The sequence below is a fragment of the Impatiens glandulifera genome, chromosome 1 (genome assembly GCF_907164915.1).
Source record: "Impatiens glandulifera chromosome 1, dImpGla2.1, whole genome shotgun sequence".
Lineage (NCBI taxonomy): Eukaryota > Viridiplantae > Streptophyta > Magnoliopsida > Ericales > Balsaminaceae > Impatiens > Impatiens glandulifera.
Window position 1 is genome coordinate 160,399,210 of NC_061862.1, and position 17,019 is coordinate 160,416,228.

Below are 17,019 nucleotides of genomic sequence, written 5' to 3' on the forward strand. Positions count from 1 at the left end.
ATAATACTTATCATCTTCTTCAATACAATCTTCTTTTATCGTTAGAGGAAGAGTAAGAGGAAGAGGGGTGAGCATAATTTGGGTTTACCCAAACCCAACCCAACCCAAACCCAAAATATTAATTTGGGTAAGTTAATTTGGGTTGGGTTGAGTATATGTTGGGTTTAATTTGGGTTGGGTTAGGGTTACTCGAATTACTCAAATTATATAAATTTAATTTAATTCTCTATTATTAATCCAATATAAACTAATCATTTTCCAACTTCAAGTCAAACATGTTTTTGACATGTTTAACATGTTTTTCACACGTTTAACATGTTTTTCACACGTTTAACACGTTTTTGGCATGTTTAACACGTTTTTGACACGTTTAACACGTTTTGGCACGTTTAATACGTTTAATACGTTTTGACATGCTTAACACATTTTCACACTTAAAACACATTTTTCACACGTTAACACGTTTTTGATATGTTTAACTCGTTTAACACATTTTCACACTAATAACACGTTTTTTCACATTTTTTGTCACGTTTAACACGTTTTGACAAGTTTAATGCGTTTGACATATTTTTTACATTTTTGGTTTATTTAACACATTTTTGACATATTTAATAGATTTTTCACATGTTTACACGTTTTCCACATGTTTACAAGGTTTTTACACGTTTAACACGTTTTTCACATGTTGAAAACGTTTAGCACATTTTTGGCTCATTTAACACATTTTTAGCTCATTTAACTCATTTTGGTATGTTTAACATATTTTTCACATTTTTGGCACGTTTAACACATTTTTGATATGAAACATGTTTAACACGTTTTTTGCGCATTTAACATATTTTTGACATGTTTAACATGTTTTTTGCACGTTTCACACATTTGACAAGTTTTAACACGTTTAACACATTTTTGACATGTTTAACATGTTTTTTTTACACTTTTGGACGTTTAACACGTTTTTTACATTTCTTTGACACGTTTAACACATTTTTTACATTTTTTGGACATTTTAACATATTTTTTACGTTTTGGCACATTAAACGTGTGAAAAACGTATTAAACATGTAAAAAATGTGGGATACATGTTAAACGTGTCAAAAACGTGTCAAAACGTGCAAAAAAACGTGAAAAACGTGTTAAAACATGCCAAAAACGTGAAAAACGTGTCAAAATGTGAAAAACGTGAAAAAAATGTTAAACATGTCAAAACGTGTTAAACATGCTAAAAACGTGTTAAAAATGTGTTAGATGTGTCATAATCATAAAAAACGTGTCAAACGTGTTAAACATACCAAAAATATGAAAAACATGTTCAACGTGTTAAACATGTTAAACGTGCTAAAAACGTAAAAAAAACATGTGAAAAATGTATTAAACGTGAGAAACGTGTTAAACGTGTCAAAAATATGTTAAACGTGTCAAAATGTGCAAAAAACGTGAAAAATATGTTAAACGGATAAAAATGTGTTAAATTAGTCAAATACATGTTAAATGAAAAAATAAAAAGTTAATTTGGGTTACCCAACTCAACCCATATTAGTAAATAATATGGGTTGTGTTATGAGTTGGGTAAATTTAATTTGGGTTGAATATGGGTTGGGTAATACGGGTTGAGTTTACCCGTTTGCTTACCCCTAAGAAGAGGAAGAGGAAGAGGAAGAGCAAGGGGAAGAATGCATCTCAATAAAAATAGATGACATGCAAAAATTCCAGGTTGTGATGATTATGTTTAAATGTAGTCTTTTCTGTTTATAATATTTGTTTTTTAGAATGTATGAATACTACTAATCAGTTTTTTTAGGGTCTTTTGATTGTCATCCTTAATCATAGCTAGAGTTTGTCTAGCTTTGATTTTTGACCCTCCCACTTTTGGAATTTAATGAAATGGTTTTAACCGTTCCCCCCAAAAAATCATTAGAGATACTAAAAAATCTCTAGATAAAATATATTTTTTAAAAACTCTTTATTATAAAATTAAAAAATAACTTTAGATCCGATAACACCATTTTTTACTGCAAAGAAAAATATGAATACAAACTTAAAAAATTATCACCAACACGATTTGAGGGTATGACCCATCAAAAATTAAGAGTATTATTCCGATTACATAAATTCAAGAACGACAAATCATTGATAACTAAATAGAATATCATTACTAATAAAATATAACGTCAACTAAATTTTTATTTTATTTTATTTTATTTTATTTTTTTTGTTAGAAAAGTCATTAAAAGCATAAAAAGGAATAACTTTTTAATTTTAGAGCGAGAAAAGAGGACCACATTAATGCGTTTTTTTTGTCTGTCTCGACTCGTCTAAGGCTAGTAATTTTTTTTCCCACTTGTATCGGTTATGAGAAAAATTCAGACTAAAATGTTTGTAATATACTAAAATATTTATGAAAATTTGGTTTTCATTATAAGGGGACCATTAAAGTAATTAAATGCAATTTTCTGAATTTAACAATTTAATTAGTAGCAGCCAGATTTAAGTCTATTAGAGGGGACCATATATATAATTGTGTTTGCATATTTTAGCAAAAGCCAAATAGTGTATATAAAATGGTATTAATTAGTTAATAATAACTTGATGGTAACCAATATATATAAATTAACTTGAATTATTGTTAGTCAATATTATATTAAATAGTTAAAAAAGATAATTTAAATAAAGTCCTAAACTTCAATTTAAATAGGTACATATATAATAATTAAAATAAATAAATTACTTAGTTTCAAATTTGTTATTTATGAGCCATAAACTTTTAACTTTTTAATTTAAATATTTATTTTTTAGTTTATTTTATATATGAGTAGATAGCTAAAAAAAATTGAGGAGTTATATTTTTAAATTTGGGAGAGGGGATCGGTAGAGAATGATATGTATTATATCACCAGTTGGAAAAAGATAGAAGAGAGGAGAGATATAAGAAAAATAAATTTTATTATTTTTCTGCCAACCATATTACGGCACAGTCATTCTTTTTAAAATTATCTCAATTTTCCACTCACAATCATTTATAAAAAAAATTACATTAAAATGAGAAAGAGAATATTTAGTATAGAAAACGAATACCAATTAATATGACATAGGGAGTTGAACTTTATGCTAACTTCTAAATAGTAACATGGATGAAAATTAATTATTAATGATTTCAAGTCATGATTTTTTATTTTAATTGAAATCACTGTTATGAATGAGATAATAACAAGTTGTTAGTTTATTTAAAAATTTATATATATATATATATATATATATATATATATATATATATATATATATATATATATATATATATATATATATATATATATATATAATGCTTAATTTTTAAAGTCTTCGAATTGTCGGGTCGTGAACAATAGTTAATTTAGATATATATATGAGAATAAATGAATACTTGGGTCGAATTTTGGATTGACCTGCCCATAAACTTAAAACGATTAAAAATAAAATAAAAAATGTTAAAGTATATTTTGAACTTACAACCTAACAAAAAAAAAAAAAGTATAACCCTTTAACCAACTAAGCTAACAATTTTTATTTTAAAATCTAACATCAAATTTAATGAATGCGGGACATTTTAATAATAAAAATTCTTAATTTTTTAATTACCTAATATATATATATATATATATATAATTATGCTTAATTATTAAAGTATTTGAATTATCATATTTTATTTATATTTAAAATATTTATAGATAAATATTATTATATATATATATATATATATATATTTTTATTTGTGTAAATGCACGAAATTTAGATGAGTTAATATAAAAGTACAAAAATTTAAAATTATACTAGTTAAGAAAAAAAAAATGTATAAACATTAATACTAAATAAAAATAACATAGAATTCAGGAGATTTGATTGAATGCAATTATTGACATAAAAATAATAAAAAATAAAAAAAGGTAGGGATAAGACAATAGGAAATGACAAAACTTTGGGGACATCCATGCAATTAAAGAATCTTATCAGAACTTAAATTAAATAATGTGTCTCTTTAATTTAATTATCCCATGACCACTATTAATTAAATCATCATCCATCATCTCTTATTGTCTTTCATAAGTTATTTCATTAACCCTTGAACTTGTATCATATACAATTTTGGCTACTAAACTTTTAAGAAGTTCCCCCTTCTCAAATAAATTAGGGTTGTCCAATTTGATTAAAAAAATTACATTTTAATGAATTAGTCCAAAAAAATCACATTGTCAAATGTGGAGCATTGATTTAAATCTAGTAAATGAAGTCCATCTATTTTGTATAATTTTGTTCTACTCCTTTTTTTTTGAAATATTTGTGTATTTTCTTGGAATTCTTTAAACATGACTTGAGTTATACAAAATTTGATAATGGGTTGTTGAGAAGTATATATATCAAGTTTTATAATTTGTTCAAGTCAAATAAGAAGTGTAATTTATGGTAGATTTATTTGATGAGATCCTTGCTCTTAATTTATAGTTATATTTTTATGACTTTAACTGATGTCAAGATATTTATATTTTTATGATGTGACCGATGTCAAGACTAGTTCGTAAAAATGGTTTCGCCATAAGTAGGTTAGAATATTTACACTTAATGATGGTGTTTACATTTATTATTTTTCAGAATTTCAGGGACCTAAATAGAAAACAAAGTTTATAGGTTCATATTAAGAAAATAAGTTTAGGAGCTTATTTACTAGTTTTCTTCTTAACAAAAAAAAAAAGAATGAAGAGTTTTCTCCTTTATTTAACATGCATTCCATCTCACTTCAAAATCAAATACATTTCTTCATCTTCTCCTTACATTTGATTGATTCAACTTGTGTGGTGTTAGAGAGAAATGGGACATCCAAAAGAACACAAACTTCCCGTTATTGATATCAACCCTGAAAACCTTAAACCGGGCACAACTTCATGGTTGACAACAAGCGAAGAAATTCGCCGCGCCTTTGAAGAGTATGGCTGCTTTATAGCAGTGTATGAAAAAGTGACCAGGGAGTTTCACGACACCATTCTTAATACAACGGAGGAATTGTTTGATCTTCCCTTGGACACAAAGATGAAGAACGAATCCAACAAACCCTTATACGGTTACGTCGGTCAGATACCTTTCATCCCTCTTTACGAAAGCCTAGGCATCGATCAACCCAACACTAAGGAAGGAGTTGAAACCTTCACCAAACTAATGTGGCCAAACGGGAATCCCAAATTTAGGTAAAAAAAAAGAGAACACAACCGTCGCTAAAACGTTTAACGACGGTTATCTTGTCGTTAAAAGTTCACTTTAGTATTCTTTCACTAACTATGATGAGTTTTTGTATTTCTAGTGAGACGATGGAGGCATACTCGAAGAAAATGGTTGAGCTGGAGCAAATGGTGTTGAGGATGGTTTTCGATATCTATGGAGTGGATCAAAAATATATGGATTCTTATTTGAAGTCGGTGACCTACTTATGTCGGGTGATGAAGTATAGACAGCCAGAAGATAACGAGAGTAACTACGGGTTCGTGGCACACACTGATAAGGACTTCGTCTCCATACTTCATCAAAATCAAATAAACGGATTAGAGATGCAAGCCAAAGATGATGGCCAATGGTTTATTGTGGATCAATTGTCGTCTCCATCATCCTTCATTGTCACAGCAGGAGATGCTTTCATGGTAATAATAATTATAATTATGTAGGAAGTTAAACCATTTTTATTTATCTAAGTGTTAAAGTCAATTTTTTCTATGAAAAACAAATCAATTTGTGACATTAATTAGTAGGTAATTAAGTCCAAGAAACAACCAATATCAAAATGACATGATCAAATGATGTTACATAACATAGGGCGATTAGAAAATATTTTCTCAAGTTAGAGCTCACTATAAGTTTGAACGATAAAAAGTCTAACAAATTTACGAATATATGTTGAATTAAGTTATGTTTTAAAACATTATCTAATCTCTCAAAATCCGCATGAAATACTTAGAAAAAAAGTGTTTTCAATAAAATTTATCAATATTTTTTTTTTCAAATCGGCTAAGACTTTGATCAAACTTCATAAACTGTTTCCAAAAAATATGTTTGTTCTAATATATAGGCATGGAGCAACGGAAGAGTTCACTCTCCTTTTCATCGAGTTATGATGAACGGAAAGACGACAAGATACACTATTGCACAGTTTTCCTTCCTCGATGGGAAGGTTGAAACACCCGAGGAGCTTGTAGACGATGATCATCCTTTGTTGTATACGCCGTTTGATCATCTTGGATATCTATCATACTATAACATGCCGGAGAATCGTAGGCTAGAGAATGTTGTTGCCCTCAAAGCTTATTGTGAGTTGCAAACCACCTGATGGATTAATTATCAATTTGTATGTCATCATCAAGCTTGCATTATTATATATTTAAAAAAATATAAAAAAATCTCAAATCTAAATGATTGTAATGTCATTGTTTTTCTTTTCTATGTAATCAATAAACATTCTGTATTTTCTTTGTTTCTCTTTAAATGGATGTGTTAGCTTTGTATGCAATATATTATTTGTATTAATCTATATTATTAATAAAATAGAGTTTAATTTTACTTTCTGAGTATTGATCAATTAAATCTGTGTGTTTGGTAAGAGTAATTGACATTGAGAATAGTTATTTCCAATTTCTAAGCTGGTCTTTAATATTAAGAATTGAAATCGAAATTAGAATTTCATTGAAATTAAATTATAGTATATAATTTTATATTTCTCAATTCCATTCTTTTTAAGTTGGAATTGTAATTTTAAATTTTTTAATGTTTTTTTTCAAATAAAATAACTTAATATTTTATCATTTAAAACACGATTAAAGTTTTCAAGGAATAATTTTTTTTTTTTTTTAATTTAGAATGTTAAAATATCGAACGAATATACATTTTGAATTAATATATATATATATATATATATATATATATATATATATATATATATATATTCTTTTTAATTTAAGAAGTTAATAAGTTAAACCGTTATTTTATTTTTGAATTTAGAAAGTTAAAATGTCGAACTAATATATTTATATATATATATATATTTAATTTAAGAAATTAAAATTTTAAACATATATTTTTAAAAAAAATTGAATCTTAATTTTTTTTAACACTTAAGCTATATTAATTGGTTATGTTAAATCAATATTTTAATAAAATATATAATATATATTAAAATTATTTTTATTATATTTATTTTTAAACATAAGAATTGAGATTGAATTATAATTTTATAATTTTTTTTAAAATAGGAATTGAATTGTAATGGAGTTATAATTTTAATACCAATTCCACCCCTCCAAACATACATTTTTTTTTATTAGTATAAAATCAAGCAATAATAAATCCAAATAATGCTGTTAAAACTTTTATCTCGTTCGTTGTTAGTTAGCCATCAGAACCAAACGATGGTATTTGACACCAGTCGTTAGTTAGCCATCAGAACCAAACGATGGTATTTGACACCAGTTTGATAGAAACATGAACCACACTATAAACTGTCGTTGTGTGCAAATTAATGAATTTATTGTATTTGCAATAACAATAATCTACCGTCGCTAAAGGAAAACAAATTTTCTTAATATGAAGAGTGATTGGACGAATGAATTTAGAAGAGAGAATAAGAGAGGGAATGACGTGTCATCACATCTTATTAAAAAAAATAAGAAAATGTGAGGAAAGAGAAGAAAGAATTTTTTTTTATTTTTTCAACAAATACTCTCCCAAAATTCTCTGTCCCAATCATTTCTAAACAATATAGTGATTCTATTATATTTTGTTTAATAAGGAAAATTAAAATTGTTTGAGTGACAAAAACATAATTTTTTTTTTTTAAAATTTATTACTTTTTCTTTAATTCTAAAAAAGAGGTCTATTATTTAAATTGTTTCATTAATAATTTTTACCTTATTTTCTTTTAAGTTCATTTTTGTAAATCTATCCTCTCTCTATTTTTTTTATCTGTTTTTGATTACGTGAATATTCGAAGTAATCTAAGCTTACAATTGCTATACAGCTGGATTGGAACAATTCTCAAAGGATTTTATTTATTTATTTATTTAATAGTCATTATTATTTCATCTTGGATTGTCTTTTAAATTAGTATTAAACTAAATTTAATTAGACATCATATAATATATTTTTTTCTTTTGGAAAAAAGACATCATATTTAATTATTAGCTAATTGAGACCACTTGATTGATTAGCTATAAAAAAAAATGACAACTTTTTGGCCTTATCTAAACCCTACTTACCATTTTTAAAATGAGAAATTGTTATTATATATTGTTTTTAAGAGGACATTTTTTTCTTCTTCTTTATTATTTCACAATTTTAAGCTAATGTCACATGACCCAGGTTAAAGTATTAAGATTTTGTTTTGTAACGTCAATATGTAACGTTAATACGAGTTAATAATAATAATAACAATAATAATGGTATTGATGCGGCTATATAGCAGACCTACATATTTGTGTTACTATCAAAATTATTTTTTGGTGGATTATATGGTTGGAGAAAAATTGTCGAACTTTTAATGATCGTAATTGTTCGATGCGTATCATTCATAATACTATTATTATGATATTTTGTGAGATTCGTTTAGGAAAGCTAGTAGAGTTTGTCGGAGAGTTAATCATTCTTCTCGAGAATTTACGAACTCGATAATTTTTTAAGTATTATTTTTTTATTTGTTATTTTCATGTCATGTTTTGTTGTTTTGCTTAAACAATTTTTTTTTTCATTTTTAATATAAATGAACATTTTTAAAAAATATGTATTAATCTTTCTGTTTATGTTAATATAGTCGTGTGTGAATTTGTGATTATGTTTGTCTTGTTGAGCAATGGCATTTTGTGGGATCCAACATGTTGCCAAGTGAAGAGAGCTGAAAAATATTGATTGTGTGCCTTAATTTGTTATGCAGTGAAACCATCTTTCTCTTTTGATGAACAAGTGTATTCATTCATGCCAAAGATGAAAGTTATAAGTTAGTCGCAAAGAAGAAGATAAAAGAACCAATTTTCAAACTAACCTTATTTATGTTTAACTTTTCAAACTAATTTAATTTGTTAATTTATTTTTAAACTAACCTACTTTATTATTTAAACTCAATTTATATATATATATTTTTAATTTTAATTTTTTTAATTTATTATATTTAAACTCTTATTAAATATATATATTTAAATTATTATTTTTTATTAAAATATTTAAATTATTATTTTTATAAATTAGATTTTGATATATATATTTACATGATTATTTATATTTTAATATATATATATATATATTAAATTATTATTTTTATAAATTTTATAATTTAAAATTTAATATATATATTTATATTTAAAATATTATTTATATAATATAATAAATATTCACTTCACCGTACTCATAAATAATTGATAAATATTAATAAATTTAAAATATTTTAACCATTATAATATATAATAATTTATAAAAACAATACAATCATTCTCCTCTAAATTATTAACGATTTTACTCAATACATTTTTAACTACGTCTCGTATAATCTTCTTGGCACTTTCCATAAAATTATCAAATAGTTAATCTTGTTATTTTTCACTTTATTTGGTGACACTTTGAACGATCGTGTTTTAAAAAAAAATATTTTTGTTATTAAATTAAACTATTCTCATTTATATAATATTGGATTAAATGTTAAAAAAATAATTATATAAAATAATAATTAAAAGTAAATAATAATTAAAATATAAATAATCAAATTTATAAAATAATAATTTACTATATTAATTTATATATATATATATATATATATATATATATATATATATATATATATCAAAATATAAATAATCAAATTTATAAAAAAATAATAATTTAAAATTTTTAATAAAAATAATAATTTAAATATATATATATTTAATAATAAAATTAAATATAAATAATTTAAAAAATAAAAATAAAAAAACTAAATTTAAATAATTAAGTAAATTTGATTAAAAATAAATAAAGCAAATTAATTTGAAAAGTTGAACAATAAACGAAATTAGTTTGAGAATTGACGCAAGACAAAAGACATGTTATAAGGTTTAACTATTTGATTTTGGAAAACAGGCTGTAAAGAAACTGAATAGTGTATTATTATAATTTTTCTTTATTTGTGTTACTCAAGATACTCATCAATATGTGCAGGTAGACACGGGCGGGGTATAGCCCGGAGGACTCATCTCCCTAATACTAATAGTTATATAATAATACTAATAGTTATATAATATATAATTATATAACTTCATAATTTATTAATTTTTATATACTATTTATTAATTTTTATATACTAGCCCGGAGACCCTACTCCTAGATCTAATTAATTATATATATTTATTCTATTAAAACACCTAGATTTAATATATTTATATAACTAATATATAGTTCTAATTAATATATTATATAATATATTTATTTTATTAAACCACCTAGATTTAATTTTCTTAAATTAATAGAAAAAAAATCTAACCACACAATACTAATATATTATATATTATTTTTTATCATAAATAACCTCCTAATTTATTCATTCCTAAATAAATAACTTACTCAATAATATATAATTTATCATTTTCTAATTAATTTTTTTTATAATTTATTTATTCCAAATTAAATCTAGTTACGTACCATTAAATTATGTAATTTATTCAGCTTAATTAAAAAAATTATGTCCCTAACAATAATAGTCACAGTCATAATATGAAAATTAAATTTTTTTCTCACTAACCCTTAGGTCTCTATAACTTGTAAGGCTAAATCGGAAGATTACATTATGCCGGCTTAGATTGAAATTCATTCTTTTATCATGTTTGTATAATTTCAATTTTATAGTAATTTGTGTCTATATGAATCGTTTTTACATTATTCATGTTTCGATGATAATTTTCTTATTATCTAATATATTATATTTCAAAAAATCGTAAATCCCAACTTCGATAATAAATATTATGTTTTTTAATCTTTGGTCTAAGATATTTATTTTTTTCTCTTTGTTTTATTTTTCTAATATCATGCTTTGTTTCGTTATACTAATTAATTGATTCATATTTTTTAATATATCAAAGACTATTTAAAAAAATATTGTGTTATATTAGTTTTTGTAAAAATATTTTTAGCCTAAATAAATTTGAAATTCTAGCTCGGCCATTCCCGGCAGATGAAGTGATTTTTGAAACTGCTGCGAAGAATATTGGTTAGTTTCTGTATTTTTTTGCAAAGTATATATTGTAAGCATTATACTATAGAAGTCTAGGGTTGGGCTCCAATGACCAACAATGTCCAAGCTCATCGATGCTTAATGTGTTGAATTTTAAAATGGGTTGAATTATACTTAAAATTAGATATATATTTTTTTCATATTAGTTTATATTAATCTCACTTATTTATACTTAATTTTCTGTGTTCAATTTTTAGCGATTAATTTTCAATTTCAATAAAGAATCTTGTTTCTTGCTGTGCATAAGAAAATGTATTTCTAAAACACTTTTTAGTATTATCATAAAATTTGTAAGAGATTGACTTCAACTATGGATGACAATGAGACGGTTCAGAACGAGGAATGATTTTATCATTCCCGTCCCGTTTTTATTTTGGAGATTTTTTAATACCATCACCACCCCTTTCGATTTTGTTCAGTTTTTGGGAATCCCCGCAGAGCACCGTTAATAAAATATTTTTTAAAAAATAAAAAAAGTATAAAATAATATTATATAAACATATTTTTAAATATAATATATATTGTAATATATTAAAATATTATATTATTATAAAGAAATAAAATTAAAAGAAATAAAATTAAAAGAAATAAATAAATATATTGATAATTTAATATATTTAATTATGTTTTATAGTATTCGGGGCATAATTGGGGTGAGATTGGGGCGGGTCGGGGATATAAATACCATCCCACCCTATTCCCGTTCGGTTTTGAGAAAAAAACGTCCCAAACGGGACAATTCGGTTCGATTTTCGCGGAGCGATTTCAAATTGTCATCCTTAGCTTCAACATTCAAATTTACTTTCTATACTTGAATCTAACTATTTTCTTTGATCTAAGAATCTATTCAAAGTGTACAAGATGACACAGTTGGTTGCGCTTTTCCAGGGATGTTCCCAAATTGGCGTAGATATCTAGCCTATAGTCAATTGGAAGTTGCAAAAATTTGGATTGAGGTAATTTATTGTTTCTGGTTCATATATATTAACTACATTGAATCAAGGCAAACATATGAGATTGCTCTACATCTCTTAATGCTTTAACATGATGCTTTGTGTTAGAGGTAATTTTTTGTTCTTCTTATATAACAACATTGAATAAGGGCAACAAACATAAGAGATTGCTTTTCCTATTTCAACATTGATGAAATTATCAATGTTCAAGTGCTGATCATTTGGCTAACAAATTTAGAAGCTTCCATATCGACAAAAAACACTATTGCGTGTCACCACACAAGTATAACCTAGTTGATGTAACCATGCATCTAGAAGGTAGGAAAGTTGATGTTGCAAAAAATGTGATCCAAAAAGTTCGAAATTAATTTTGTTTTTCTCTAACATAAATTATATTTCATAAAAAACATAAAGATTTGAATTCAGAATGTTAACAATGTCTCTAACAAGTAACAAGACTACTCGCCCAACAATGAGAAAGTGTTTTGGTGATAGATTTGTTTGCAATGGAATTGACTAGAATGTTTGTCTTCATAAGCATCCTTGAATTCTAAATTGGTCCTACAAGGTCTGTTGCACTATCTAAGTTGGATTATGTTTTGATAGACTTTATTAATTTGCCTCCTCTCCTGATCCTAATCAGATTGGTCTAAAGGGAGAAGAATTGAGTCTCCATTCTTTAAGTGGAAGTTCCTCCGCCGTTGAGTGGGTGATGGACTCTATGGTGGCACAACGACAGTACTCCCTAACCTGGTATAAGGTAAGTAGGTGACCGAGGAGCTTCAATTGCATGATGTTTACTTTATGGGATGGGATTTCATGAGTAGCTGAAAGTGTGATCCGACTACTTTTCAGGCTACTTTCAGTGCTCCAGTTGGTGAGGAGCCTTTGACATTGGACATGAGTACAATGGGCAAAAGTCAAGTGTGAATAAATGGGGAAAGCATTGGACGATACTGGCCTGCATACAAAGCATCAATAAATTATTTCTTTCTTTGGTAACAGAAGATGTACGTGGGGATTTTGATTCTGATCAGGTACCATGTTCCTCAATCTTGGTTGAAGCCAAGTGGGAATCTGTTGGTTGTGTTTGAGGAATGGGGTGGAAATCTGTTTGGTATTTCTCTGGTGAAAAGAGAGGTAGGTAGTGTATGTGCAAATATATTTGAGCGGCAACCCACTCTAGTGAACTAGCAGCTTCTGGCCTCGGAAAAAATGGAGAAACCTTTGAGACCGAAAGCTCACCTATCATGTGCCCCCGGGCCCCGGTCAGCACATCTCCTCAATCAAATTTGCTAGCTTTGGAACTCCGCAAGGCTCTTGTGGAACCTTCACTCAGGGTGTCTGTCATGATGTTCATTCCTACTATGCCTTTGAAAGGGTAACAAACCACCAACAAATCTTCTTCTTTTTCTTCTAAGTTTTATTATAATTGTAAAGACTCGATGGTGGGTTTTTGCTTAGAAAGTGAAGTGTATTGCAATTTGCAGGTTTGCATTAGGGTGGCACCTGAGATGTTTGGAGGAGATCCATGTCCATCTGTCATGATCGAAAAGGGTCTCAGTTGAAACCATTTGCAGCTAAAAGGCGCTAAAGCTTTTCCACTAAATAGAGAAAGAAAGCAAACGATTTCGTCTCAGAGGTTGGTAGGACACTTACAAATTCTTGATAACACTTACAAATGTTTTGGCTCTCTGCCCGGATTAACTTGTCCAAAACACATACATGATATGATGGCCACTCTTAATAATTAAAAGTTATGTATGTCTTAATTATTTCTAAACTTTCAATTATTTTTGTTTCGTTCATATTGATCATGTATTCTTTCTCGCGGGAAGATGTTGTTTATAGAAAGTGAAGTAAAAATATATGTTTGGGAGTGTTAATTAAATAATCAAAAAGAAAAAACAGTTTTATTAAAAATAAATCCAATACCAATAAATATATTGCTTATAACAAAAGAAAAAATAGTCTGTTTTTATTAGAAACAAATTATATTGTAAAACCATCCCTTAGCTATTTAAACAACATCTCTAATCCTATCTTAAAATACTATTCATCAAAAACACTTAAGCAAAATGCATGGCCATCTCTCTAAAAAATTCCTTCTAGCCGATTTTGAATGCGAGGATAATGAAGTCCAATGCATCTTTCGATCTATCGAACACTCCGGCTTAAGGAAATTCCTTGAAAACCGGTACGCCATTGACTACGAGGTAGTCAATGAATTCTTTCAAACAACAAGGGTGATACATAAAGACATCATCTTTGCTCAAATCCACGGTAAGTCATTTCTCATCAGTGACACAGACTTCGCAACAGCTTGCGGGTTGCCCACTAAAGGGTTCACTAATCTCACCTACTCTCCAGTGTTCATCGATGAGATGAGACACCACTTTTCCGGCTTTATGACTCCAGTTAACACCTGGGGACCCAAGAGCCTACTGACAAATGAATACCAGGTCTTGTGCAAGATCCTGGGAAAGGCCATCCTGGCCAGGGAAAAGGTTCAATCATACACCCAATAGATCTTTGAGATGATGGTTTCCATCATCTAAGGTACTCTAGTGAACTGGTCTCGGATTATCTTCGATAATCTGAAGGAGATGATCATCTCCGAAAAAGGGCAAACCGGTTACGCTCCGCAGCTAAGCGGCTTGTTCAATCACTTCACCAACTATCACGGCTCAAGTATCGCTCTCCATCCAAACCAGCTGTTAACAAAGGAGAGGAAACAAGAACAGATCGACAAATGGGATAAAGACAAGGCCAAAAAGACTCCAGCATTCGACCCCTCTCATTACTAATCTTAGGATATATCTGTCTTTATCCACATAACCAATTAATCTTGTCTTTCTATCGGTTATTTTCTAATCAACCGTTGAACCGATAATTTTGGTGTACTATCGGTTCGACATCATACTTCAATGATAATCATCTCTTCTTTCGGCTTGAGCCTAAAAACATTTAAAACTTAAAAACATTTATGTAGAAACCAACATCCTGTCAGGGAGAAGCTACCGCTTCTCACAAAATCAAGCCAAAAATTGTCTAAAACCGAATATATTGAAATCAACATTGGGAACAGGCATGCTCATTCCTCAAAAGGCGTGACTTGTCCGGATAAGCGTGACTAGTCTATGCTGTACCGTTTCAAAAATATTCCCTTGAAAAGGTAACAAACATTTAATGTGAAAATATGGACAATACGTAACGGTTGGATCTTTTTAAAACATTCTCATTAAATGCCTTGTAACCGCTCTCCTATATAAAGCACCTACTCACTCACAAATCAACTCACAACATCTTGCCCACTCTCTCTCTAAACCCAACAGTTGTATCTCGCTCAAATCTTCAAAGATGAATGCTCAAATCAAAAACTCTCTGATGGTCCACTTTGATCATATTCAAGATCCAAGAACGAAAATGATGATCTGCAGTCTGCTAACTCAAACCGGGCTGAAGAACTTTCTCAAAAGAACATATTGCATTCTCGATGAGGAGGTTACCGAGTTCTTTAACAATGCGGAAGTAAGAAACGATGGAAGTATAACAACTTACATCGATTCCGACTTCTATCGAATCACTGAGGACTCATTCGCAGAGTTCTTTGAACTTCTATCCGAAGGGTTTTCGGATTTTCCATCCCTTTCCAACCAAATAATCGGGAGTTTCGGCTACATCTTTTCTAGGTCTTCCTCCTATTCGGTCGGTAGTCACGGCCTAAAGGATAATCTGGATCCCCATATCCAAATCCTTTAAGAAATCATTTAACGGTTCGTCTTGGGACACATGCCGAACCAGAACTACACTTGGCAAGTGTTCGAAATCATGGCCGCAATATTCCAACCCATGCCCATCAACTGGGCATCTATTATCTTCAGTCATCTGAAGGCATGCATTTCAACCGGCAGAAGAAGAATCAGATTCGCTCCTCAGATCAGCCAGTATCTTCGTTCCGTCCTTCCGGAATACGAACCTAGAACCTCGATCAGCTCGGCTAACATTCTGACAGATGAAACGCTGGGAAGATGGATTCAACGGATCGAAGCAAGGATGTCACAACAATAGCTGAGACTGGAAAATCTAGACTAGTTTTTCTTTGTCTCTAAATGAATAAATCAGCTTTTCTTATTTAAAACCGATCAATTTAAATAAAATGCATGTCTTTAACCTAAGTTATATGCTTATCCTAATGATTCCGGCTTAAAATTAGAATTTCGGTATCCTTAAAAAATCGGTCAAACATTTCGGTTAAAGCCTAAATTTCGGCTTCACATCAAATTTTGGCTAAACAAAATTCAGCAAAACAAAATCCGGCTCAATTAATAGTTTACCTCCCCTAGTTTACCGCTCTATTTTACCGCCCACCATTTACCGCCAACAGTTACCGTAGTAACTTTTGGAGAGAAATTTGGCGCCTCTTTCTAGGACGCCGTGACGGTTTAGTTACATAACCGTTACAACCAACTCCCTATATAAAGAAATTGGATCACTCATAATCCTCACGCTTACTCTCTCTCTTAAAAACTGCCCTTGTTCTTAAGAATTTTTAAAGATCTCTCAATATGCAAAGCTTTCTTCACTCATAATGGGACGTGATAATGCACTTTTCGTCTACATCTTGCAGGTCGATTTCGAAGACATTATGGAGAAAGAAACTAATGATAGCATCCTTGAAGGACTCTAGGCTGGAAAAGTTTATGGGCGGTTCGTTCACTCACCATCAAGACGAAGTTACGGCATTCTTCGAAAACGCAAGTCTGAAGAAGAGGGTGATCTCTTCCACGGTGGGCGGACAAACCT

At 28.6% G+C, this 17,019-nt stretch overlaps 1 protein-coding gene and 1 pseudogene across 1 annotated transcript; both read left to right on the forward strand.

The window, feature by feature from the left end:
* Positions 1 to 4,611: 4,611 nt before the first annotated feature.
* LOC124913675 (probable 2-oxoglutarate-dependent dioxygenase AOP1) lies at positions 4,612 to 6,358 on the forward strand. The gene is made up of 3 exons (XM_047454089.1): positions 4,612 to 5,216; positions 5,330 to 5,663; positions 6,089 to 6,358. The coding sequence occupies exons 1-3, from the start codon at positions 4,843 to 4,845 to the stop codon at positions 6,344 to 6,346; spliced, it is 966 nt and encodes a 321-aa protein (XP_047310045.1). The 5' UTR covers positions 4,612 to 4,842; the 3' UTR covers positions 6,347 to 6,358.
* Positions 6,359 to 12,150: 5,792 nt separating this feature from the next.
* Positions 12,151 to 13,797, forward strand: LOC124913685 (annotated as a pseudogene).
* The last annotated feature ends 3,222 nt before the right edge of the window (positions 13,798 to 17,019 follow it).

What these genes read in the sequence shown, in the direction of transcription:
- LOC124913675 (XM_047454089.1), top strand. Translation starts at nt 4,843, where the DNA reads ATGGGACATCCAAAAGAACACAAACTTCCCGTTATTGATATCAACCCT. An exon ending in AACGGGAATCCCAAATTTAG is followed by an intron (nt 5,217 to 5,329) that starts GTAAAAAAAAAG and finishes TTGTATTTCTAG; the next exon opens with TGAGACGATGGAGGCATACT. An exon ending in CAGCAGGAGATGCTTTCATG is followed by an intron (nt 5,664 to 6,088) that starts GTAATAATAATT and finishes TCTAATATATAG; the next exon opens with GCATGGAGCAACGGAAGAGT.